We start from the raw sequence: 26679 nt of genomic DNA, 5'->3' as shown, positions 1-26679 counted from the left end.
TTCGTAGAGGTAGAAACTAGTTTTTTCAACTGCAAATAATTATCAATTAACGTCGTAATGGTAGTAAATTCATAAATTCTGTTACGTTACATGATAGTGCGATTCCAAAGATTGTTAATAACTAATTAATTTTGGTCAAAATCTACTCAAAACTAGTATGCGAAATTTTTTAGGTCTCTTGATTCTTTAATTCAAAAATGCATAATTAAATTAGGGTGTAATATTTTATTACAGATACATTTTACATTTCTTATACTTATATTCTATATATATTTCAGTGTTACATGTACAATTTAAATTTACTTTCCGTTATCTTCGCTGTTCGTTTTATCGCTACTCTTAGCTGGTATAAAATCTTTGCCTAATCGCAGTTTATAAAATTCTTGTAAGTGTTTAGGAAGTGGATCAAAATTACAATTAACTAAGTCTATTGTATACAATAACATTTGACGAGATCCAGGCGATAAAGCCTCATCAATTAATACTTGTCTGGTCATTGCCATTAATTTATTCATTTTCTTCTTATGCTTTGTGTCATAAGCCTCTTTCCCACGAGCAATTATCTGAAAATATAATGTTAATTTTACAAAACTGTACAGAGGTAAGTTCGAGTTTACGATCACAGTACATACCAGATCCATGAAAATTTTAATCTCTTCTTCGGATGGTGTTTCCAATAACATTTCCATATAATCCAATAATGCAAAAAGAAGGAAGTTCCTGTAAGGTAAGTATTCCAAAAGTAAGTAAATATCATTATAAAACTGAGCAGCATTCTTGCGTCTAATTTCTATCCTTCCTAGATTAAAAATATAGCAGATAAGTTTCAAGATATTGTTGTACATGCTAATGTTGTTGTTTCATAGAAAGGAAATACATACTTTGATAATTAATTTGCATACAGATCAGAAAGTGTCCAGATAAACTTCTTTCTTCCAAATCTTTTGTCTGTGTCAGTGTACAGTTATTCAAAAACATCACAAGTTTTGGCCTCAACTCATTATCCTTTCTAGCATGTTCATGAAGCTTCTGAGATATATAGCTAAAATTAATTAGATTGATTAATTCAAATGTTTGAAAGATCATACTATGAAACTGCAAAGAAAGAGAATGTGCAGCATCAATGTATTACCTGAAATTGTTTACATCGACGAGCTTTAGAAACTCTTGGACCTGCTGCTCCAAATTTTCATTCGTGGTACGATTAATAATATTAACAAGGTTAGTATAATTAGCTAATTTTATGTCTAAGGGTGTTCCTGGTTTCCGCAATGAATCTGTATCATGTTTAGCCCATCCACGACCACGACCAAGACCAGTCGATGTCATGTCTTCTTTGGAGAATTTTAATCTGTTGAAAGAAAAAACAAGCCAATTGTAATTTTATCAACATTGCCTGAAATCTAAGTCGATAATCGTACAAATTGTGGGAACATATTTACACATAAACGACACACAATTTTCCGGTAAACGTGTGTACGCCTGCGCTACAATTTTTTCTGATCTGTATATAGTTGCGTTACACAGTCGCAGTTGTGTCAGAGCTGGGAAAATGACGGATTCCTTGACACAGGAATCAAACGAAGAGGAGACCAACCCACCACTACCACAAAAACGAAGAACGAATAACAAGGAACAATGAACAGATTGTTCTATCGTTCGAATAGTCATTCATACGAGCCAGAATATTCCAGTACTTCATTGATCGTACTTTTCTGAACCGTGTCGACCTAATCAAAGTCAGACGAATCCATAAATACGACAAATTACAAATGTGGAACACAATGAAAGAAACTCTATATTAGGCTATCAAAACGAGACTATCTTCGTTGGTTAGCTTCTCATTTCAAACTTATGTTCACGTCGGCATTCTGTGTCTCGAACGAGGCTCCAATAAATAACAAGCTTGAACAACCTCTCCTGTTCCGTACACAGTCGGTGGCAGTTCCGCGTCGCGAGGAAGAAGGGGTTAAACGTCCGATCATTTAACGCGCATGCGCTATCGCGAATGTATGATTACCGGACGGACGATCGCCAGTCATCAATCGGTGATCTGTCATTTGCTCGTTCTACCAGGCTTTTTTTTACCGATTTTTCGTTTGATTCGAAAGCCGACGGGTTTATGTCTCGTTGAAAAAGGTTTTTCCGCTCGCGACCACGTTGGCCAACTCGATCGGAAGTTGTTGATATTAATCGAGAGACGAAGGGAACGTGAGGTAGCGAAGCAAGCGTGTGTATTTATCTGTTGAAAAACTACGGACCTTGCCATGACGACGGAAGAGAAGTTTCACGCGGCCGTTAATGTGATCAGGAGTCTGCCAAAAAATGGTAAACTTTCGTCCTGCTGTCAGACTTCTCATCTTCTGTCAATTTCTGTTTTCATTCTCCGATAATCCTGAGTTCTTCTGCTGTTCATTTTTTCCCTGTGCATCTTTCTCTGTCCACACACCGCGTAAATCATACTTTTCAATAAGACACGATAAGCACGGCGCGTGTACACAGGTCGTACCTCATTTTTTGTTCCCCTCGGAACCATTTTTTTTCTATAGCCAAGTATGCACCCAAGACTCGTTCAATTAGTCTTTTTTTTCTGTTAATTCGCAATACACCAGCAAAGAACGTTTAGCGATAATTATTTTATACACTGACAAGCTGTTTGTACGTGAACAGTCGTACAAAGTTCATGTCTGACTTGACAAAATATTTATCTATATCGTTTCATTGACACGCGGTAAATACGGCTTCTAAATATATTTTCTTTGTGTTTTGTTTTTTTCTCAGTAACGATGAATTTCCATTTGTTTTGACAGGTGAAACTGCCGATAATTACAATAACAATAACTTGATGTACAATTACGAAAGCCTATAGTAGTTTATTACTACAGAGACATATAAATATATCTCTCTAAGAAATTTTCTGTTAAATTCTATTTCTCTAGAGAACTCCCAGCAATATTTCTTGCAAGCTGTTTTCTTTATCAAACAGCTCTGTATTTTTCTATTGCAATGGAAGCAATGCACCATTATTAAATTCTTAGCAGGGAAATGTACTTTCCACTTATTGTAAGTAAATGTGTGAGTGTTCTCATTTCACTTTCTAACAGGGAAGGAATGGGTGAACGGCACTTTGAGTTTAAAACCAGAATGTTCCTCTTCAGTGATCACAAATACATTTAACATTTGTATAGAGTTCTGACTGTTTTTTTTTTATAAATCGTTTAAAATATGAAACCAAATACAATGACTCCAAAATTTCCATACAAAAAATTATACGAAAAATTAAGCAATAGACACATCTAATTTTATCTAATAAAAGCTTTATAAAAAAAGCTCACTGTATAGATTTTGAACAAGTTATCAAATGTTTCCTTTGATTAGAAAAATGAAATAGAATTTTTATAAAGATGCTAATTAAAATGCGCGTTCGAAAGTGATTTGTGTGTGTCACTTAATTCTATTTACTATGTTTCAGGAGCTTATCAACCTAGCAACGAAATAATGCTAAGGTTTTATGCATACTACAAACAGGCAACAGAAGGGCCATGCCAGCAGACAAAGCCTGCTTTCTGGGAAGTGGTTAAGAAAGCTAAGTGGGATGCTTGGACTCGTTTGGGTAATATGAGTAAAACAGAAGCTATGAACAATTATGTGGAAGAATTGAAAAAGGTTGCTTTTAAAAACAAACAACACTATTATGCGTAACATAAGATGGCTTCAAAAGCCTGTCCACACTTACGGACATTGTTTGCAAACATCTGTCCATGTATAAAGTTTCAGAATGTTTGCAGACAGTCTGCAAGACAATATCCGTAAATGTAGAATGGCTTTAAGTAACACTGTTTAACATTTAATTTGTGCAATGCACTAGATTGTGGAAACAATGTCGTACACAGACAAAGTAGCTAGTTTTCTGGGTAGTTTGGACACATTTTACGAAAGTGTTCCGCAAGAGGACCTGGAGCTGCTAGTTGGCCCCGTCTTGGAGCGTATGAGATCACAGCCCAGCTCACCATTGTCTAGCTCACCGTTGGGTTAGTAATTGTAAATATTGATAACACACCTGCTGTCAACACGTTGTTATGATATCCGATACGGTGTACACACACTTTCCTGTTTGCCATTGATAAAGAATTGAAAATTGATAATAATTATATGTTGTGTAGCATCCAGGGAAACATCGCCGCACCGAGTATGCAACGTGACCAGACATATCGCGAGCAGTTTAGAAACAAGTCCAGCCAGTAGTAATAGCGCAAGTCCGCTACCACCGGACACTGACGGCGAAGAAGAAGAATTTATAGATACCGTCGAAGTAAACTGCTAATATTACAAAAACGGTGTTGAAAAGATGTTTATATTCAATTTGTACGGCTTGACCTTAATCTTTTACTTGCAGACTGCTCCGGAACGATCGCAGAAAGAAACAATAAAAGCTGCTACTTCCACCCAAAAAGTATCCAATGGATTTAACGTTACTAACGACATAGTTAGTGAGTCAGTTGTTCTAACGGAGAAGTCTTCGGGATTACCTAATGGCTACATCGACATGAATGGCCGCGTCGAGACGGTAACAGAGAGCAAACAAGATAGAAGCAGACAACGGAACAAGAAGGATGACAAACCGAATGCCGATTTTTTCAATCAAATAGCTGCAACCATGCAAAATTTACAAAGGGATTTGGACAGAGTAACAGCCAGAGTACGCAGCTTAGAAGGCCAAGCGTTACAGGCAATGGCACCACAAACCGTGAGTCTACGTCGTCGTCAAATTTTTATCTAGACATCTTGTCACTTTGAATATTTATTATTATGTAACGTTGTATTTTCAGAGACAGCCTACATCTACTCCGTACCCGAAATGGTGGCCTTTATCGGAATGCTCCCCCCGATTATTCGCTATGTTAATCTTGTGGCCGTTCGTAGCACAGTTTCTGATTTCATATACACAACGGTATCGTCAACGGAGACTGTGATCTAAATGATATTGATTTGCTCGAAACTTAGTCCGTTACTCGTCATTAATTAACGTTCAACGTGAAACGATGCAGAGATGGCTAGGTTATTAGCGGATAGAACATTTTTCATGTGTTACAATTCGAAAGCGGAGTTTGCAGTGTTTGTTCGTCTACTCTGCGAGAATTCGTGGATGAAACTATTTTAGCAAAGTAATTAATTAATTGCGTAAGAGTTTTCGATTCTATAAATCGTTCGCGTACATTTCCATGTACAGCAGTATGTACAGAAAGATTTATTTATTCTAAAAATCGAGATTCTAGGGGGGGGGGACGGAATTCATTTGTCTCTCGTAATGTTTATATGTTAAAAACAGGTGAATTAGCTGGTATCTAAGGTGACTTATATGTATTATAAATAATTGTATGTATTCATATATTGTAATACACGTAGAAGCAAAGATTATATACAAATTTTATATTGTGAATTCAGGTTAAAGGTGTAAAACAGAATTTATTACAATGTGCAATCTTTAAGAAAAAAACAAAACTAATTTCTTTAGAACAGTTTTATCACTGTCCTTTATTATAATAGTGAAGTCCTTTTCCCAATTATTTTCATATAATATTAAGTTTAAGACCAATGTATTATTGAAATTTATGTACAGACATTGTATAAAAATATACAATTTTTAATTATATGTTACAATAGTGACTGTTATTTGCCATTACCTTTCACCCCGCGTTTAATAATTCAATCGACAATTCTATTCCTTCTGAATATATTGCATCTCTCGTGCATTTTATTGCTCGAATATGTAATCATTTCATAGTAAAATGTCAGATAGATCGTCTGCGCTATGAACAAACTTTGAAACATGTAACTAAACTAACAAGTACAAAAATGATATTCTAATTATTTGTAACTATGTGTAATTACAGTGTCGTTAAGAAAAAAACAGTTTAAAACTCATCTTTTTATTTACTTCATATCAATTATTTCGTATAACATAAAGAATATCATTTTCACGGAACAATTGATTTATTCTTTGTGGCAGATATACGTGTACGTATCTACAGAACAGAATTACCAATTAGCCATTTCCAGAAATTCATAATTAACCTTCTATCGTTGAAATTGCATCTGGATTTATCAAGGATTAAAGTTCATATAAACATACAGATACGCATTTGAATGCATGCATGAGATAAGATGCTTGTAAGAAAGATTTTAAGATGAGTACCACTGGCCGAGTGAGTAACCTACCCACCTACTCTGCACAATGCGAGAATGGTAGGGGACCGATATTGGCAACAAGTAACTGTGAGGACGAATTTCGCAACTGTTGGCATTTTGAAACGTTGGCTTACAGCCTACGGTGTCTTTGTTTCGCACATGTAATCTCGATTACATCCGAGGAAAACATATCCGCGATACAGACGCTTGATTATTTGGCAAAGGACGTTAGGACTATTGTAAGTGGTATTCCACAGGTGTGGAAATCTGAATATAGATCAATGCCGTGTTCAATTTCCATGTGAAGCCTCTTTGTTAGAGGTCTGGAAGTGTAAATTAAATTGAAAAAAAAAAATATCAGAAAGATGAATACGAACCTGCTGATCATGATCCTGGCATTTTCGGCCGTGAGTTTGTCACACGCGGCCCACGTATATTTGGGAACCATCGTCTTCGCCAATGTCGTAAGTTTCGAGTTTGTTTTTTATTCTGAAATCAAGCGTACAAAAAATTAAATTCCCCAAATTTCTACTTTAACACGTTGACTGTTACAGTGATATAGGCCGTACTTAGCTAGACACACTGTATTTAGTTTTTTAAGTCATAAATCGTCGAAGATATATGCGTTTAGTTAATAGCGGTTGTTGGTCTTATTTTCGATTATATGCGACATTAATTTTACTCAAAATTCTGTGACGGTATTTAAATAATCCAGCCCTCTTTGCAATATATGTGTCACCCATATTTGCGTGATGTGGCAGTCAAAGTGTTAAATTAAATATGCATCAATAAATGTTTTGTTTACATAATTTTTACATTTTCAAAAATAGACACTTTAATGAGCATAAATATTCTTTATTTCCTATATTTTCTACTCACATGTAATTAACATTTCCTTTGTAGTTCTTCTTCTATTTCTAAAGGCAGTTATATTTATTTTCTAGTTGTACAGACATGGAGATAGGACACCTATAGATCCTTACCCAAATGATCCTTACAACAATGAAAGTATTTGGCCAGTTCCATATGGTCAGCTAACAAATGTAAGTAGCTTAGTCATTCTAACAATAACCAATAGAACGTTTAGTTCAATAGAATCTTATTTTCTGTGTAATTAATTCTTCTTAAAGAATGTACATATATTTTTCATAAAAAAGACTGTTAAATACTGTATGTTTGTACATAATATTATCTCTTCCAAAGAAGAGACTTTTTTGCAAGATCTTAAGATCTCTTTCAATTCGATGACAAGTTTAGTGCTTACCAAAAGCACTGATTGTGCTTACCAAAAGCACTTATTGTGCTCTATATAGGTTGGGAAACATCAACACTTACTGCTTGGTCGTTCGCTTCGCAAACGCTATTCGCATCTTCTAAGCAACTTCTATTCTCTATATGATATCTATATTCAAAGTACAGATGTAGATCGTACTTTAATGTCAGCAGAATCGCATCTTGCTGGCCTATATCCGCCAAGTGGTAATCAAGTATGGGATAATATTAAATGGATGCCTATTCCAGTGCATACTATTCCGGTAGATAAAGACCATGTATTGGCTGCTAAGAAATATTGTCCTAGATACGATTATGAACTGGGAAAAGTTCTTAAATCACCAGAAATTAAACGCATAGATAGAGAAAACGAACACCTGTACACATATCTAACAGAGAAAACAGGAAAGAAAATTTCATCCCTTATATCTGCAGAGCAACTGTATAATACTTTATTTATCGAGGTGGAGTTAGCATATTATCCCTATCGTTACATTCTTTAAGTAGTCTTCACATTAATAACAATGTATGGTTTCTTTCAGAGTATTTATAATAAAACACTCCCGGAATGGACAAAGTCTGTGTTTCCTGATAAACTTAAACCACTCGCAGAGAAAAGTTTTACAATCGAAACTTACAATAAAATACTTCAGAGGTTAAAATCAGGTAAATGAAGACATGTGAATTTCATTGACGTTTCAGTGAACAACTAACTAGAAAGTAATGAACATCCAATAATAGGATCACTACTGGGAGAAATGATAGATCACATGGAGAAGAAGTCAAAAAATGCACTGGTACCAGATAGAAAAGTATGGATGTACAGTGCCCATGATGAAACTGTAGCTAATTTATTAATGACTTTGAATTTATTTGATTTGCACTGTCCCCCATACACTGCTATGATTCTTATAGAATTAAGAATAAACTTAAAAAATCAGTATTTTGTAACGGTAAGTGTTTATAATAAGTTTAATGAATGGGATATTTAAAATGTTAGGGGAAAAATTCAATAACCATTTGCAATTTACAGGTATCTTATAAAAATTCTAGCGAAGAACCAATTCTATTAACGCTACCTGGTTGTACCGCGTTATGTCCTTTAAATCAATTTATTACGCTAACTAAAGATGTTATACCTATAAATTGGGAAAAAGAATGCGCAATGGATGTGGACGAATTTAGATACAATGTTAATACAACTGCAGTTATTGGTAGGTTTTTCAGTATGTAAATAATTAATTATTTTTATTCTCATTTAATTAACAACTGTTTCCTTCTGTTTCAGCCATCCTGACATCTTCTATACTAATGTTAGTTTTACTAATTTTAGCTATAATTGGCTTTATTTCTTGGCATTATAAACGAGAACACAATCAGTATTATCTTCGACTAACAACGGATCCTATGTAATGGATATAGTGGTGTGCAAACGAAAACCACATTACTTCTATAATCAGTATCATCGTAATCGAGTGATTAAGATAAATACTAAACTCGTATCGGCTTTTACATACATTAGAAAATAAACTGTTTACCTAAAAAAGAAAAGGCTGACACACCTTTCATTCAGTATTTCTACAAGATCCGAAACATTTGTACTTTTCTATTGGCGATGAACTATTTCAGTTTACAGGTATATAAACAACTGAACACTGATTTCGCATAAGGAAAGAATATTCTGTGAGACATCTAGTACCATGTTACATATTTATATATACACATATAATTGTTGAAAACAAGGCTGTTTTATAAGAAATTTTGTAATCATTTTTATCAGCCTTATATAAAGGTGTTAAACTCTTAACAAGTTTTATGATTATGAAGTGCTATGTTACTTAAATTGATTTTCGACGGCACGTGAGAATGTTATTTGTGATGAGGTGTAAAATATTTTACAAATTAACCGTGAGTGTAATCAAGGTATCGAAAAATCACTAGTCTACCAAGAATGAAAAATAAATAGATAAAAATTGTATTTGCATCGATTAATTCAAGGGAAATATTATTTATGACACACTGATCGACGAATTATGAACTTCGACGTGCGATTGGATCCCAACGATGTATTATATAAAATTGGGTTCAAAATACATGTACACGATACTTATCAAATTTTAAATGTTTTTACGGCTACAAAACGTTAACTGCGTTGGTCTACGATATTTAGCACAATGTCTAATTATATTGTTGCATGTTACAAAAGCTAAAGACGATGCAGAAATTACTTTTTAATTGAGTATATGATTGGCCTAAAAGTCCGTTTTTTCCTTGAACGGGCGTACTTTATTGTTGTAAAATTACTTTGCTTAATATCGAGATGAGTGTACAAATAATATAAAGATGTATCTTATCCGAAATATTTTTGTGACATTTAAATGCGAATAAACGTATCTATGTTGCAAACAAAAATAATGTTTGTTCTATAATAAAATCACAATTAAAACATTACCTGTTTACGTATGTAGAGGTAACAGTGTGTCCAACGACGGTTACGGGTTGACTGGCCGGGGGTATGTTTTGTGTACCATTTATATGATTACAGTTCACCTTTCAAGGACTTTGTTATGTCTACGATCACGCATGTTTATAACAGAATGGTCATTTAAAAGTCAACGCGGTTAAATTTCGTTGACACCAGCGGAGGCACACTGTATTTCCTCTTAACAATATACTTTTATCATTTTTATACTGTTTTCCTCTAGAGAGAAACGCCGAAGAAATACCAACAAAATTGAAACGTGTAACATTATTTTATTTTACAATTAAATATATACAAGCTCACTTATCTTGTCTGTATTGTAGAATTGGCATGATATGTCGGTATTAAAATTATGATGTCCAATGAGCTTTAAGTACAAGACTATCATACGAATGCTTTATATTCTGTACAACGTTAAAGTTCGTAAAAAAATATGATTCGTGAGTATTATACACTATCTGTGATGTTTTCTTTTTATGTACATTTGGTATCGATTAGTCATCATCAATAATCTGGAATTGTGTTAAAACTGCCAGTCCAGTTCTCTTGGATATTAAATGCCGGATTTGATCTAAAATATTACGTATATTAGTCGTGTATCCTGATTGAAGACTAACGTTACATTTAGAAGCATAAAATCTTATAATGATTCTTACCTTCTTTAGACATGTGATATCAATTTAGCGTTGGATAGTCGACCCTTTTTTTCGGTTAAAAATGTGCATGCAATGAAAATAGTTTTAGTCTGTGAGTTAAGAAATACCAGTATGTTATGATTATAACGAACGAAATCACACGTGACGGACACGTAGGCAACTGACAAATAGAGTAACAAATAGGTGAAATGTGTAAAAGCAAAAAATTGCTGAATAATGGTAGATTTACTTTAATGCTAGTACATACGTACCATATGTGATGCTATGTTGAAAGTAGGATGATCTCGCAATTGCTTTAAAGTGGACACATTTTCTGTACTTAGGGGAAGGCACGTTGAATGAAATACTTTCATAAGGCAAATTCAATTACATACTTAATGATGTTTCTGACACATTGAAGAAGCTATGAATAAAAAAGCAATAATTCGGAATCTTAACAGCACTGGTTTGTTTCATGTTTAATATCGATTACGTACTTAAATACTAGCGAACGTTAATAATAAACAGTAACAAACCACCCAACAAGATGATACACATAGCATTTATTTTTCTTACAAAAAATGTTAAATGATCGAAAGCAACACGATCGATTCTTCCAAGATATGTATGTTATTATTTATTAAAAATTTGTATATAATGTTATTAAAGCACATTTACCCACAGCATATGTCTATCTCGAGACATATTTTTCCTAATATACACACACACACGAAACATTTATGTACATTAAACCTCATGATGAAATTTAAAAACAGTTATTATTTAAAAAAAAAAAATATACAAAGACTTATTAACACACACGATATTGCACAACATCAAACCAAAGAGTTAAGATAATAATCGCAATTACCAGTGAATACGTAACCATGCGTCAGTTAATAATAATAGGAATACAGATATTCACATACTAAAAAGAATGTTAGTGCAAATATTACATGAATTGGCAATTCTTTTTTTTATATAAAAAATATGATTAATTATTGTAAGTTACTATTCATTGTTAATTGCAATTCTTTATATGTCCAAAACAATATTTCCTTTTCCATATTAACATAATACAGAATGCAAGACAATCAGTTAAATTAACTACTAAATCATTTCAATAAGCAGAACATATACAATCTTACCTTGCATATATTGTAGGGTTTGATAATCCTAGTGTTGTACTTACAGGACTACCGATATACTTTTTTACAAACTGTAACAAAAGTGAACAATGAATTATTATCAATGGGATGATTACTATCAATGTAGGCGATAGTATCTGATACATGCCCAATGGTCAGCAAAAGAAGTTGCACCCATACTGATAGCCATATGAATTGTTAAATAAAGACAAAATAGGAGGTATAAAATGGAATATATTGCAATTGCAAGTATCACTGCCCAGTGATGCGGTAAATCCTCTTCAACTGTATTTATTACAAAATATATATTTATAGTTATTACTAGCACAGACAATGCTGTCGCAATAATTTTATTTGCCCTGAAATTTAAAAGTATACCTTGAAACCCTGGACACTCGTACAAGGATAATGTATAAAAATGATTACGTACAATCCATTCCGGAATTCGCCCATTATGTGAGAACTACTCGTGAACGCTATCGTTGGCAAGGTTGCAAAAGGTAACTGAAGCGTCATAATAGCGTTCAAGATGTCGTTCATTCCAGTCAAGTTGTTTATGTCGCTGAAAAAGGCTACGAAAAAAGTAGGAACAATGGCGATCATTCGGGTGAAAAGGACTCTCTTCCATCGAGCCCATTGGAGATTCAAGAAACCCTCCATCGCAAATTGTCCCGCGTATGTGCCTGTCATTGTCGAAGACTGACCAGCGGCGAAAATACCTACAGCCCAAATGTACATTGCTGCTGCACCAAACGCGCAACCGAGAAATATGCCACCTTTATTAAGATCTACCGAAATTGTTGTATTATCTTTCTGCAATTTGTGTAAATGACAAAACTGTACTTCGAAGAAACTAAATATGATAAAAGAATTGCACACTCGTTTGTATAAACTGTTTAAGTACAGACGTTGTTTAAATTAATCGGTGCCAAACTTATGGCAGAATGAATTGTTATGATGGATTTTTGTGGAATAAACAGGCAGTATGGTCGCACTCGTCTGTAATCAAACGGTTAACAAGATCGTATTAGCAGCTCTATTATTCGTCTACTTACCGGAAATGTTTCCATTCCTATAGTGTAATTATTAGCCTCGCACACCTGATACTAAAATGAGATGAAACGAAATAAACATGAAGTTACAAAAATCCTATAACCACTTTGGCAATACATTTTATACATTTATACTACTTACTATGTCTAAATTGGTTTTTTTATATAGACCATCCGCAAAAACTGCTACGACAAATACGTTTATGATAAAAGAAACCAGCAATGCGATGCACGCTTCGATAAAGTAATACATATTTGCTTCTTTTACTTTTTTGGGTTCCCTACGATCGATATCTCTCGACTAAAAATTGTAACAAGAATACATTAAAAGGTTAATTTTACCAAAATATCGAAGTTTGAAGTATCAGAATGGCTATTTCCTCGAATTCAGAGAAAAGACATTATTTGCACTCTCTGCATTTTTCTTACTTTAACAAGGGCACTATGGAGATATAAGTTGTGCGGCATTATGACTGCACCAACAATTCCCACAGCTTGCAGTAACATATTCCGATCGTAGTCCTTGTACCAAGGCACAAACATGCCTTCTATTACTTCACCTTGCGGAGGAGCAGATAGAACGTACTAAAACAACATAAACAATGAAAGCGTGGCGACAAGAATACTGGTCTTTTGATTAATACAGTGCATTATGTTATACATTTATTTTAAGTGTATAAAAGATGGCTCACCTCGTAACCAAAAGTAACAGCCATTACCATGATGAGAAGTCCGAACAAGAGTTCCAATTTTCTTAAACCATATTTATCTAATAATAAAAATGTAAAAGTGTCGATTACAGTGATAAGTACACCACCCCATATAGGTATCCTAAAAAATATTATTAAATAGAATTCTAGATCAAAGGTACATTGAATATTTAATTCCCTGATAACGCGTATCTATAAATTACCCTCGGCCGGCCGATATCGGGTCACTTTAACCCACATTTACGATTTGAGTGTAGAGGAGAGAAAACGACACGCGAATTAATCAGAACAGTTCAGTCTTATCGTGGTAAAATAAGCAATCACTGCGTGGAGGGGTTTAATGTCTCCAGCAGGCAGTATTCAGTGTACCAGCAAGAAGAAAAGATCGAATGAGCTATGCATTAGCATTGCACTTAATGAATGTATAATGAAAATTCTGATATGCGTTAAAATGACCCGGTATCGGCCTACAGCGTTACCGTTTCGATCGGCCGTTCGAGCAGTAAAGCAAGCAAAACTTGTAAAACAAATATGACGTGATCTTGAAGGAAAGTTATTGAAAGATAAGAATATCTTCTTATCTGGTTTAGAATATTTGAGAAATATATATAACGAACCGAGCAGAGCAACAGATTAATATCTGTGTCACTTACGCTTTATTTGTTAACAGAGAAAGAGCAATGGCCGTTCCTATTACTTCTTGCATGTCGCTACCAATTATAGCTATTTCCATCATTACCCACAAAATTAATCTAGGCACTTTCTTGTATTGCCTGTAACACATTTCTGCTAAATGTAATCCTGTAACTACACCAAGCCTTGCGCTTAGCCTTTGCATAATAAGACCTAAAATTGTAGCACTTAACAGTACCCATAATAACTGAAAAAGGAACAGAATAGATATATTATAATGTGCTTAACGTTGGAGCTTTCCAAATTAAAAATTCGAATAGTTGGAAAAAGTACCTTATATTTGGCAGCTACTCCAGACTGTAAATCAGACTCTATATTTCCCGGATCTAAATAAGCTATGGACATTAAGAATCCAGGACCTGTGAAGGCCCATAATTTTCTTATACTGAAAAGACCCTATAAAATTTGGTAGACGTTAATTATGATTTGGAGTAAATAGAATTTGCTCAATTAAGTGTTCTTTTGTTTTTAACTTTGGTACATTACATTGTCTGTCTCTGGTATATGAATCTTCTCATCAGCAAAATATGCTTGGTTACTGTTGGGTGTTAAAGAGGTGCTTTCCGTTGCACTAAGGTTATTTTCTCCTTTCTGTTCATGCTGATTAGACACTGTGGTGATTGCTGAATCATTATTGTGTTCCATAGCGTAACTACTCTGCATGGTGTAACGATAAGATGCGTCTAAAAGTATATAAATCATCGATTTATATTGTGTATACACGTTCTTGAGAACGACTTTCTTCGTACTTGTAACAAAACAATTAAAGGTCCATTTATACAGAAAACGGTCCCGATGACGGGACGAGATCTCTGACAAGCCAACAAAAATATCCTTTCGTGTGTATTAAATGAACAATGTATATTGACTAGGCTCGTCTCGTCTTATCTATAAGTGGATCTTAATAGTTTTATCCGTCTGACATGTTCAATTGCCTAAATTGGATAATTTAGACCTGAAAAGTAACCCTCATTGCGTGTATTATTGAGAAGATATACTGTCCAAACGAGACAACAAAAAATAGATAATTAAAAAGATAAAATAATTAACCATAAGTGTAAACAATCAACCATTTGTCGAATTGACATTCTCAAAAGGACGCACAGTTCACATTCTTTAAAACACATATATACACGTCTCTCTTTACGTTACCATGAAATTAAGAAGCGGTACAATGTAAACGGAATCAAAGACAACGGAGTACAATAGTCACGAACAAACTGATACGACTGATTATAAGCGAACGGGAAACAGTGGCACGAGACCTACGACATCTGTATCACTCGGACGTTCCCTCTCTTTAGTGTTTCTCAATGCGATTTCTGGCGGGTACGCCCGAATCGAAATGAAGTGGGGGACATCGTGGGTCAGAAATTGCAAATAGACATTTTTCGACGCCACGTATTCCGGAACAATAACTATGACAACTACACGGGATGCCCCGTCGTGTATTTACGATGGAAACTGAATTAACATAACTCTTTGTACGGAACTCTGTTTTCGCCACGTGAGGCGAACATCAAATATCTTTACAGCAATCCAGACTTCGGTTTCTGTGTGAACTCTTTATCGACTCGCAACATTTAATTTCAACAGAATTTGTTCGTCGCTCAATCTAAACAGCCGAAGTCGTAATTAAGTGCTTGAGTGAACCAAATGCAACATTAAAATTGTAGTTTTAATTACCTGCGGAGCACACACGGTGGGATAGGAAATGATCCGAACGAAACGTGCAGCACAAATATTGATATCACAGGCTTCTATATTAAATTGAAATCGATAGTTGTATCGATATGAGTCGATATCCCTAAATCTATCTCGCTAACGATTCAATCACGATATAAAGACTCGATTAACTCCCTGTTAATTCTCACGTACTCTATTATCGATGTTCAATCACCTACGATTAGATGCATGAAGTATCGTACAATATACACGTTGTGTGTGTATACATAGATACTCGTGAGCTAGAGGTTTCTCTGAAGATTAGGTGCACGATAACGTGTGTTTGTTAGCGAAACGTGGTCACTTTGGTCTGTCAATTTTTTTTTGTTTTTTTAAATACAGACAGCTATATCGGTTGCCGCCGATAATCTCTGCTAGTTTGGGTCGTTCGTTATCGTTGTGATTCATCCTTGTGGTAATTCCCCTCGCGCGAAGGAAAACGAACACGTAGCAAACGCAAATGCACTCGTCCCATGAATGTCTCTATTCAAATCTTTTGCTAGCTTCGGTGACACTAGATCATCCCGTTACGCAATGGAAATTACGAAACGGATATTGAATAAATTTATGACGCTGAAACGTGATTACCCTGTAATTGACCGTGTGTGGCAACATTTCGCAAAAGTGACCAGTTTTCCAAGAAATATGTATACCCAGATAACACATGACGCCTTGAAGACGGTTTAAAGGCGCCTTAGACCTAAAATAGCCGTAAAATAGGCGTCTTTAAGGCGCCATATGCTATCTGGGTATCGAAATATATCCAAATCTACATAACTGCATCCCCAGATCAATAACCGAAGACGTAAATTGTTTTATTGTCGTTACGTTTTGCTGCTGATGCTTCGTATAGAAATCGAATTATCGAATATGTTATCAATTTACGTGTGACCACAAGTGTGCTCCGATAAATATGGAAATTCCATTGCGGAACATCGTTACGAGAACATATGTATTTTCCCTTGACACGAAATTCGAAGGGGAAATAGAATCGGCGATGTAGAGAAATTTTCTTCTTGTTCCACGAACGCGTCGAATGCTGAAACGATTTCCTGTAATTTTAACCGACAGAAAAAAAAACGTGCAGGAAAATTTCAGCCGAGTCTTTACGATCGACAGGGTAATTAATGTAATTAGAACGTAGCGTTCGACTATTTTTTTCGCAAGTATATACATACTTTGCGCACCGCAGAGGCGTTCAAGACGCTGGGAAAACCAACTGTCGACCATAAAACGCATAGCCATCTCATTGGTGGCTCGTAAAATTATAAAGGCTTAGTTTCATACTCTCGGTAATGATTATAGGAATGAACAGCTGATTTTTGTTGAGTTTTCCTGGATAAGAGTATGTTATAGTTCTGCTAGAAGTGGCACAAGATCAACACTGGTCACTTAGTGTTTCTTGTTTCGATAAAATGAAATTAAAAAACAGCCATTTGAACGATGTTATCCCGACTGTAACTACATACGATAAAAATCTTCAATCATTCGCAATTGGATTTCTTACCGTTGACGATGCCGATGATACCGACGATCGATCTTTTGTTTTCGCTTACTTGTCGTCACGTGACAAGGGGCGACTGAATATGTACACACACGTGTATGCATAATTCATTATGTACAGATGACTATAGTTTCGTTCGGTGATCCTTTGATCGAGTCTCAATCCAACATCGAAACAGAGTAGTCTCTTGAAGTTTAAAGGAACATATATAAAAAAGATGAACGATATGACCTGTAATTCATTTGCATTAAAAACTAGGAAGACTTATTGAACTGTACGTAATATAGATAATAACACGCGTCCAAAGTAATACGCCTATTTCTAACGTTCGACAGAAACACAGGTGGCAATAAAACATTAAATGTTTCCCTCATTCTCGATAACGTGAGTTCGAAGATGGCGCGGTGCGGAAACTAACCTGCGTGGCGACGCAGCGATCTTCCTATCCCTTCGAGGAGATCGCGTCGACTAATGTCGGTGACGAAAAATGCAAAAGACACGAATTTATTGTCTTTTCACATGTCAACCAGAGATACAACCTGTTCAGATATCGAACGGTGAATTATTTTAACCAGATTCTTACGTGATTCTGTAACATATTTCATGTTCCGTCGTCGTCGTTTTCGAACTCTCAAGAGGAGAAAGTTTTCTTTCTGTGCAGTCGGACTTGTGAACGTCCATAGTGCGCGTTATTATATTCGGATTTGACGTAGGCATTTTTGTTAATTGAATTACCGTACGCGACAATGTAACATCGTGAACAAAACAGGGCGTGGTTCGACACGTTCGCAAATAAAAGTCGGTACTTTAGCCATTGAGAGCGGTGTGTCGAGTGACAGTAAAGAGTACAAAGAATTAACGAGTATATAGAGCGGTTTGTATACATCCGAGGTTCATCGATGATTCATTTGTCGCCTAATTAGCAGTTTTCCATTGACCACTGCTTGATTGTAACATCGTAGGTGTGTGGAAGAGGGCTACGGGCTGGCCCGAAGAAAGTCACCGTAAAGGAATTTCTGAACTCGCGAGATAAGGGATTTATGAGTCAGCCATTCGGTTCCGACACGGTCGCCCCACGGAAACATATTTCACGAATCGCGGAGGCTCGAAATCATTTTTCGACTTTCGACACTGCAAGAACGTTCCACGGAACATTTCTTTCAAGGACGATACGTTTGGTCGACTTACCAGGTATGCTTAAAGACTTCCTTAAAGGAATTAGCTCCATTATAGTACAAGCAGGTGGTAGGAGACTCTTACTCAATAGATAGACTAGTGCAACTGGTGATAATTGTTTGCGAAGAAGATTTGCCAAGTAACTCCCCCCCTCCCCCCGTGAACCTTGCCCCATTTATATGCTTCCTGTGTAATGCGTAATCCCAGTGTTATTGTTTACAGAAAAATGTCGAATGTTAACAGTTTAGAGCAACAGATTGCAAACTTGCAAATTAATCATGGGGACAGCATTAAAACTGTTAAGCCTGGCAAGAAAGTCGGGCCAGCCGTGCCACCAAAACCAAAAAAATCACAACCCCAGGTCGGTATATTTTGTAATAGTTATAGGGAGATTAATTCTTCTGTGGTTAATATTATTCAATGCTTCCATTTCATGTCTGTTCCATTATTATGCGAACATGGTAAAACCTGACTTGAGTTAAGAGTTCTGAGACGTAATGTTTGGCGAGACAAGAATCTAATCTGTTGTATCATTTGTTTTTTAGGTACCGCAAAGTTACACTGTAAAGGCAGCATCTGCTCCATCGTACAGTACAGTACTTAATAATTCTGGAACAAACGAGAAACCATCGAATTTATATGCAAATTCTCCTTCGCCTTATATGCCATTGAACATAGAGAAGAATGATTTCTCGCTGTCGGCTTGTACGAACGGAAAGGACACGTCTAAAGTTTACGGTAACACCGATAACTTTTACGTGCATCGAACCGATGAAAAGTTTCAGCCGAAGTACGACTACGACGAGAAAAATTATTATTCAAATATTGGAAATATGCCAGCTCCTCAAGTCCCTGTCGAGGATCATTCGAGATCGGTAAGAAATGTTGTGTACAGCAACATCGATCCTCCAGGGACTGTGCCGGTTAAAACAGCAAGCAAAACTGAGAAAGATATAATCTATAGCAATATTCAATGGAATTCGAAACCAGAGAATACATACTCCAATATACCTGCTGCTCATGGTAGATATATACGTAACGGTCTATCTTCGACGCAAGTTTTCATATGCATATGTCATATGATTTATTAATTCGGTCAACAAATTATTTACAGATGACTTACCACCGCCCCCAGAACCATCGGAGTACGTCCCTTGCGTTCCAAGTAGTTCGTTTCCTCCGCCACCGGAAGAACTGCCACCGCCACCGAGTCCTGTGTCGTCCAGCTATAGCGAATTAAGACGCGCCACTTATCAAACTGATTTCCCATCGGACAATTACCCGAATGACATTTACGGTCCAAGCTCGCAGTCCAGTTCGACATACGAATCTATATACGAACCGATTAATCCTCGACCGCCGTCTCAGTTGTCTTGCAATTATTCTATGTACTCCGGCTATGGATCCGCCACGTCCACTCAGCCCCAGGGAAAAGTGTCTCCGGTCAAGGAGGTACACGTTCGAATTAGTTTTGAGCGTAATCGATCGTCTTCGGTGCCAAGTGTACCACGTGTTCTAAGCTTACAACAGTGATATTCTTCTTTGAAGGTGGACGTCCTCACTGATCTGTTGGTTCAAGGAATGGAGGACAACGCCGAGGACGGCGACATATATGGAATTTGCGCGCAATGCGGTCGTAAAGTCGAGGGCGAGGGCAACGGTTGCTCCGCAATGGATAAGGTCTTCCACATCGATTGTTTCTGCTGTTACGTTTGCAAAGTGAATCTCCAGGGCAAACCGTTCTACTCGTTGGAAAGCAAACCATACTGCGAGGAAGATTACTTGAACACTTTGGAGAAATGCTGCGTATGCACTAGGCCGATACTCGATCGAATATTGCGAGCCACAGGAAAACCTTATCATCCGTCCTGCTTCACGTGTGTAGTTTGCGGTCAGAGTTTGGACGGTATACCGTTTACAGTGGACGCTACAAATCAGATTCACTGTATACAATGTTTTCACAAGTAAATAATATTTCTTATAACATAAGATCGCGGACGAAGCGGTAAAACTATAGACATATAAAGATAGACTGCTCGTCCAACTCGAAGAGCTGTCCTCAAAGTTAGAGTCTAACGTGTCTCACTATTTTTTTCCGTATCTGTTACAGAAAGTTCGCGCCACGTTGTTGCGTATGCAAGCTACCAATCATGCCAGAACCAGGACAAGATGAAACTGTACGGGTAGTGGCTCTCGACCGTAGCTTTCATATACAGTGTTACAAATGCGAGGATTGCGGTTTGGTACTCTCCTCGGACTCAGAGGGTCGCGGTTGCTATCCTTTAGATGACCACGTGTTGTGCAAAAGTTGCAACGCTACTCGCGTTCAAACGCTAACGTCGCACATGACGACGGAATTGTGAAGCGTGTAAAACACGCGTGATAACTATCGAGGACTCTACTGCTCGAGCCATATACACATACATCTGCGAAGTTCCTTATCCCTCGTTGATAGGGAAACATTGCCAATTTGCGCGTTGACTTTTTATACGTTTTTTGTTTTTCAAGAATTTTCTAATCGAAGCCATTTTGTATTCCCCATACTTTTTGCACCGAACGCGTACACAAAAATTTTCGTAGGCTATTCGTATTTGTTGGAAATGTACCCTCGCGAGCAAACTCTGCTTTTAGTAGGGGAAAAAGTAACGTAACGTAAAGGCCTCCATCGCTTGATGAATTTATTTTAAGTACAGAAATAAATGTTAAATCGACTGTTAATTTGGCATACATTTCGGTAACTCCCACGATCAAGTGGTAAGAGGCACTTCTCTTATGCCACTTTTTCCCCTAACGGAAGCAGAGTTTGCTCGTGAGTTTACGTATTTTATATACGAATCGATTAAACTCGCGAGTGGTCAGTTTATGTACACACTCGTCTCAGACTCGAGTTAACGCCCCCATCCCTCATTTCCTTCACACTGCCATGTTAAGGAATTCCAAAATTTTACATCGGTACTGTACACAAGGAGAACGTGTACTTTTTTTACAGATATATTTTCTCGAGACAAGTGTGACGCGATGATTAGTAATTATGATAATCAATGTGATCTTAGTAAAATATTGCATACACCGTTAGAACAAAGTATTCGATATCTAGTATTAAAATGAGACCCTCCCCCCTTCGATTTTAATGTGAAATTAATATTCACGATAATGGTACGAATTAGAGAAATAGTGCCATTTTATACATCCGATTTTATCATCGTACAACTGTATCGGACCTGTTATGTATTTAGATTGCCGCGTTTACGGTGAATCATGTGATACGGTAGAATTAATACGATGTATTAGTGCAAATACCTTAGATCGATAGTTCTATAGCCTGTGTTTAGCAAACGGAAGGACTAAACAACTGATAATAGAATATGTAATTGTGAAACATATATATATATATTAGTGGAATGATACTGAATCAATAAAAATATATTCAGTCTACTCAAAGGGGACGTACGTTGTTGTTCGTTTGAAATCTCTCACCGGCATGTATGTTCTCTGCTTTCTCGAAAGGAACACGAAAAAGAAAACGTGTGGAACGGAATTGAACGAAGAAAGGCATAAATTCAGAAATACAGTGTGCGTGTATTGGAGCATCGTATATTTTATATCTTTAATGAGATTTTATTATTATTATTATTATTATTATTATTATTATTATTATTATATATTTGCAGGAGAGATTCACACTTATCTTTTACTCTACGCCTTTTTTTGCTATGTCATTCTCCATCTATATATATATATATATATATATGACGTTCATGCACGGATGACTTCTTTATTTTCTTTTTTAAATGTATGCATCTTTTATATGTAATATATTTGTTTTTATTATCATTGAGTACTTGGATAGTTTTTTTTTGTCGTACAACCTACGTGTGTCATTTTGTGTGTGTATAATTTATGTTTTTCGTTTCTTTTTCTCTCCTTAACACATCGATTTCAGTGTTTCCGAGAGGTGTGCTTTTTCCAGATTGAAGAGTGCGTATGTCCGCCTCCTCTTTGTCGAGCGCGTCCGAGAGAGAGAGAGAGAGAACAAAATCAAAGAAAAAAGGAAAATTAAAGAATCGTTTATTCGATGGGCGCAAAATTCTACCCTGATTTAGGCCATTGCGTGTTATCACTCGGGTAAGTTGTATGTACCACCCTTGGAGCATCGAGGATTTCGAGAAGAAAACGAATCAACACGAGGAGGAATCGGGTTGTAATTGTTCTCTCGGTGGGGGAACAACAAAGGTACTCGACAACGATATATATTACATATCCTCGAGGATTTCAGAGCTGCGAGGCGAGGACAATCCACAATCATAAAAAAAGCAGACCTCTTACACCGTGTGTGTGTGTGTGTGTACAATATACATCAATAATATTTCTATATTCAACTACGCATTCCCGCTAATAATCTATCTTAAGACTCCCTTTTACAAGTATAATATACTTTTCTCGAAGTATATATATATGTATGTATGTATATATATATATATATATTATATTTTATATCGTATCAGCACCATTCTACGTTGAATTCAGTACATGGATGATAAACGCAATCGAAGGACAAAAGAAACCGATTTTTAAGTGATTCATTTCTAACGCGTACGTTCGTTTAAACTTCGTCCCTGGCCAGGTACTAAACTAAACATAGAATCGCGCTATCCCCCGCGCAATTATTATACTCGTACAGATGTATATGTATACATACGTATATATATGTATATAATATATATATATATATACAGGGTGGTCCAATAAGAATTAGCACTCGAATATGTCCGTTGTTTTCAGAGATACGAAAAAACTTTATTAATAAAAGTTGCTCGGTATACAGGGGGCTATAATATGGGCAGTAATAATATTTTTTCAGCTGTGAAAGTTTCGGAGATTTCAAGGTCACCTTCACTTTTTTAATTGAAATCATCTACTTTTTTATACGTTAATTGATGCAACTCGACAGTCTCTGTAAAGAAGTATTAACCTATGTACGTCGAAAATGTATTAGTTTAAGAGATAGGCCATGGAAAGGCGATTAACTTACGAGCAAGCAAATCGAGACGTGGGGCGTTTAATCTGGAACGTTAGATCCGGAAAGGCGTAGTAAAAAATATTTGCTTGCTCTTGAATGCCGTTACTATTGGAATTATGACGAGAATTGTGGTAAGTCATTGTGTGAAAAATAACATTGCAATGTTAGTCTGTACAAGACGATCGTATGTATATCCGTAACCTATTTCCCAAATGAATTATTTCTCGACGCACATAGGTTAATACTTTTCTATAGGGAATGTCGAGTTCCATCAACTGATGCATAAAAAAATATATAATTTAAAAAAAAAAAAACGAAGATGACCTTGAAATCTTTTAAATTCCTCCACCTGCAAAAAAATTATTACTGCCATATTATAGCCTCCTCTATACGTAACAACTTTTGTTAATAAAGTTTTGTTCATATCTCTAATTCTTACTGGACCATCCTATATATATATATATATATATATATATATTATATTATATATGTAGGTATGTATGTTTTCATTTCTTCATCTTATACGTTAATACGTGCATGAAATATGCGTGTGCGTGTGTGTGTGTTTTGTCCCTGTGTAGTGTCTAAGAAAACAGTATCGTCGACCCACTAACAACAACAACAACAACAACAACAACAACAAACATCACACGAAATGCCTTGCACACACCACGTAAACTGTCTTTCTTTCTTCTCGTGGTATTTATCTGTTTTTTCTCTCTTGAATTAACTTGCACACAAAATAATCACAGCCACCTGTCCAGATTCCCGCGCACACGCACGCACGCACACCCAAATACGCTCGGTCCTCTCTCTCTATCTCTATACACTCTAAATCGCATTCCATATAATATATATATATACCGTCGGTGGTATGCACGCATTCTTACAATTTTTCTTGCGCTTACTATTTATATATATATATGTATGTATGTATGTATGTATATTGCTGAGATATCTTCCGTGTATTATACATAGAAATAGGTGCCGAAACGAGCTGCTCTTTCTTCCGTCCTGGTATCAATATCATCGATCAACACTGTTACAATATAATATCGTCACTCTATCTCTCTCTCTCTGTGTTTTAACGATCACACACAATATGAGAAAAAGGGGTCATGCGACTCGGAATATGCCGTACGCGGTTGATATATATATATATATATGTATAATATATATCTCTTTCTTTATCTCGCTGCTAAATATCGTTTTCCCTATTATTTCCAACGCGTTTTTTTTTATTCAATCCCCTCCCCCTCTCCCATTCCTAACAGCATACTTTCACACACATTTGAAATTCGCTGGGTGCTATAGAGTTACGGGCGCCCGGCGGCGAGCCCGTTAAATCAATAAATAAATAGAGGAACAACATTCTTCAAACAGTATTTTTTTTTCTCTCTTATATAACAACATTAGAGGCTCTTGGAACGTAACGCAACAAATGTTCAACAATACAATTCACGAAAAACAAATAGAAGGCACTCTCTTGCATATTTTTTTTTCTCTCTCTCTCTCTCTCTCTCTCTTTCTTTCTCTGACTATCTCTCTCGTTTATCTCGATAAATTAATTTTCCACTTTTCGTTAACGACTTGACGGGGTTAATCTACGCGTTCTAGGCCTTTTTGTCGTGTCGTCTACAGTATCATCCCCCTCGATAATACACTTTTTCTCTTTATTCCCCCCCCCTCCCCCAACTTCCCTGTATTTCTATCTTTCGTTTCCGTTTCTTCTTTTATATATAACATGTATACATGTATACATAGTTCTTAACGAACCTCTCCCCAATCCCTATTTGTTTCCCTCTCGCCCAATGCTTTTTCCCCCTCTCCTTCTTTCCATCGTCACTTTTCTCCATCTCGTTTTTATTCGTTTTTTTTCCTTTTAAATAGACAATAATAGCTACAATATGCGAGATATGAGATAACAAATTTCTTGTGTTATAGATAAAAGAAATTCACGTTCATAACAATTAGGTAGATTATTATTTAACTTTTTTTTTGTTTATATTATAATAATTTAATTATTGTTATTTGCTTGGAAGCTCACAGCCGACACATTTTTTTTTTGTTTAATTCATTATTACATATACGTTTTTTTTTCTCGTTACCTTTTTTTCCCCCTCTCTATCGGGTATTCTTCGTTTTGTGGGTTATATAGGGCATCGTCTCTTTTTCTTTTTCCTATGTTTTTTCCCCTACGTATCGTGTTTTTTTTTTCTTCGTTTTTCGTTTCGGTATTCATCGGTTAAACGGGTTATTTATTTACGATCATCTTGAATATCATTTTGCGCGGATAATTTGTCGAGAGAAAAGAAAAAGTGTGTGTGTGTGTGTTTGGGGGGTGGTGGTGTGTAAAAATAAATTAGTGAACACTACCGTTTCGAAAAATGCGTGGGAATATATCGTCGTGTTTCACGGTTACTCTAATTAAAAAACTATAAGTACTGTGTGTGTGTGTGTGTGTGTGTGTTGCGTACCCATGTTTCAGGTAGAAAATCAAAAAATGAGAGACGTGGCAGTGCCTTGAGCAACCGTTTTTACGAAAACTCAACTCTACTTATTTGTTTTCCCGCCTCTCGATTTACCCCTTCCGCGTATATTTTTCTTTCGTTACATATCTCCCCCCCTTTTTTTTTGTAGTTTGTATTTTTCGTTTCTCGTCTTTGAACACATAACAAAATCGCTCGTCTTTGTACGATAACAACGTTATTTGTTTTTATTTTTCTCTAATTATTTTTTCTTTCTCTTTCACTCCTCTGTTCTATTAATCGTTTTTTTTCTTCGTCTTCTTTTATATATCCACATCTATCCTACTCTAGCCTTGCTCGTGAGATTCATGGTTTTTCCGAGCCTATCGCGCATTTGAAACGTCGAATACTGCATATAACATAGATTTAAGTAATGTAGCGTACCTATATATGTATATTTATAATTTATTAAGATAGAATCATCCCTTGTGGTCGCGTCAACATTCGACCTTTCCCAAGAGACAAATGCAACCACGCATTCGAATTTCTTCGCATTTTTCTTTTGTTATTCCCGCGGTCGCTCGCTAATATATTTATATTTATAT

General features: G+C 36.0%; 5 protein-coding genes across 5 annotated transcripts; 3 read left to right on the top strand and 2 right to left on the bottom strand.

Moving 5' to 3' along the window:
- Positions 1–299: 299 nt before the first annotated feature.
- Positions 300–1740, bottom strand: LOC107189872. The gene is made up of 5 exons (XM_015578550.1): positions 1443–1740; positions 1133–1351; positions 882–1042; positions 633–799; positions 300–563 (listed from the first exon to the last, which is right to left on the bottom strand). Exons 2-5 carry the CDS (start codon positions 1327–1329, stop codon positions 300–302), a joined length of 789 nt encoding a protein of 262 aa, XP_015434036.1. The 5' UTR covers positions 1330–1351; positions 1443–1740.
- Positions 1741–2069: 329 nt separating this feature from the next.
- On the top strand, positions 2070–4973 carry LOC107189976 (acyl-CoA-binding domain-containing protein 5). The gene is made up of 6 exons (XM_015578674.1): positions 2070–2328; positions 3473–3666; positions 3869–4031; positions 4164–4312; positions 4397–4747; positions 4830–4973. Exons 1-6 carry the CDS (start codon positions 2268–2270, stop codon positions 4971–4973), a joined length of 1062 nt encoding a protein of 353 aa, XP_015434160.1. The 5' UTR covers positions 2070–2267.
- Positions 4974–6440: 1467 nt separating this feature from the next.
- On the top strand, positions 6441–9018 carry LOC107189975 (prostatic acid phosphatase-like). The gene is made up of 7 exons (XM_015578673.1): positions 6441–6653; positions 7134–7232; positions 7503–7925; positions 8004–8127; positions 8203–8414; positions 8495–8675; positions 8750–9018. Exons 1-7 carry the CDS (start codon positions 6555–6557, stop codon positions 8872–8874), a joined length of 1263 nt encoding a protein of 420 aa, XP_015434159.1. The 5' UTR covers positions 6441–6554; the 3' UTR covers positions 8875–9018.
- Positions 9019–10195: 1177 nt separating this feature from the next.
- On the bottom strand, positions 10196–18669 carry LOC107189977 (protein Malvolio). Its single transcript, XM_015578675.1, has 12 exons — positions 18599–18669; positions 14668–14864; positions 14455–14577; positions 14142–14368; positions 13471–13609; positions 13208–13363; positions 12921–13079; positions 12782–12832; positions 12157–12539; positions 11875–12085; positions 11727–11797; positions 10196–10514 (listed from the first exon to the last, which is right to left on the bottom strand). Exons 1-12 carry the CDS (start codon positions 18636–18638, stop codon positions 10448–10450), a joined length of 1824 nt encoding a protein of 607 aa, XP_015434161.1. The 5' UTR covers positions 18639–18669; the 3' UTR covers positions 10196–10447.
- Positions 17816–21241, top strand: LOC107189974 (thyroid receptor-interacting protein 6). Its single transcript, XM_015578672.1, has 7 exons — positions 17816–18284; positions 18373–18601; positions 18809–18947; positions 19132–19609; positions 19701–20038; positions 20135–20550; positions 20697–21241. Exons 3-7 carry the CDS (start codon positions 18813–18815, stop codon positions 20947–20949), a joined length of 1620 nt encoding a protein of 539 aa, XP_015434158.1. The 5' UTR covers positions 17816–18284; positions 18373–18601; positions 18809–18812; the 3' UTR covers positions 20950–21241.
- Positions 21242–26679: the final 5438 nt, after the last annotated feature.

Source organism: Dufourea novaeangliae, unplaced genomic scaffold (assembly GCF_001272555.1).
Source record: "Dufourea novaeangliae isolate 0120121106 unplaced genomic scaffold, ASM127255v1 scaffold175, whole genome shotgun sequence".
Lineage (NCBI taxonomy): Eukaryota > Metazoa > Arthropoda > Insecta > Hymenoptera > Halictidae > Dufourea > Dufourea novaeangliae.
This window is presented reverse-complemented; position numbering and strand designations above follow the sequence as displayed.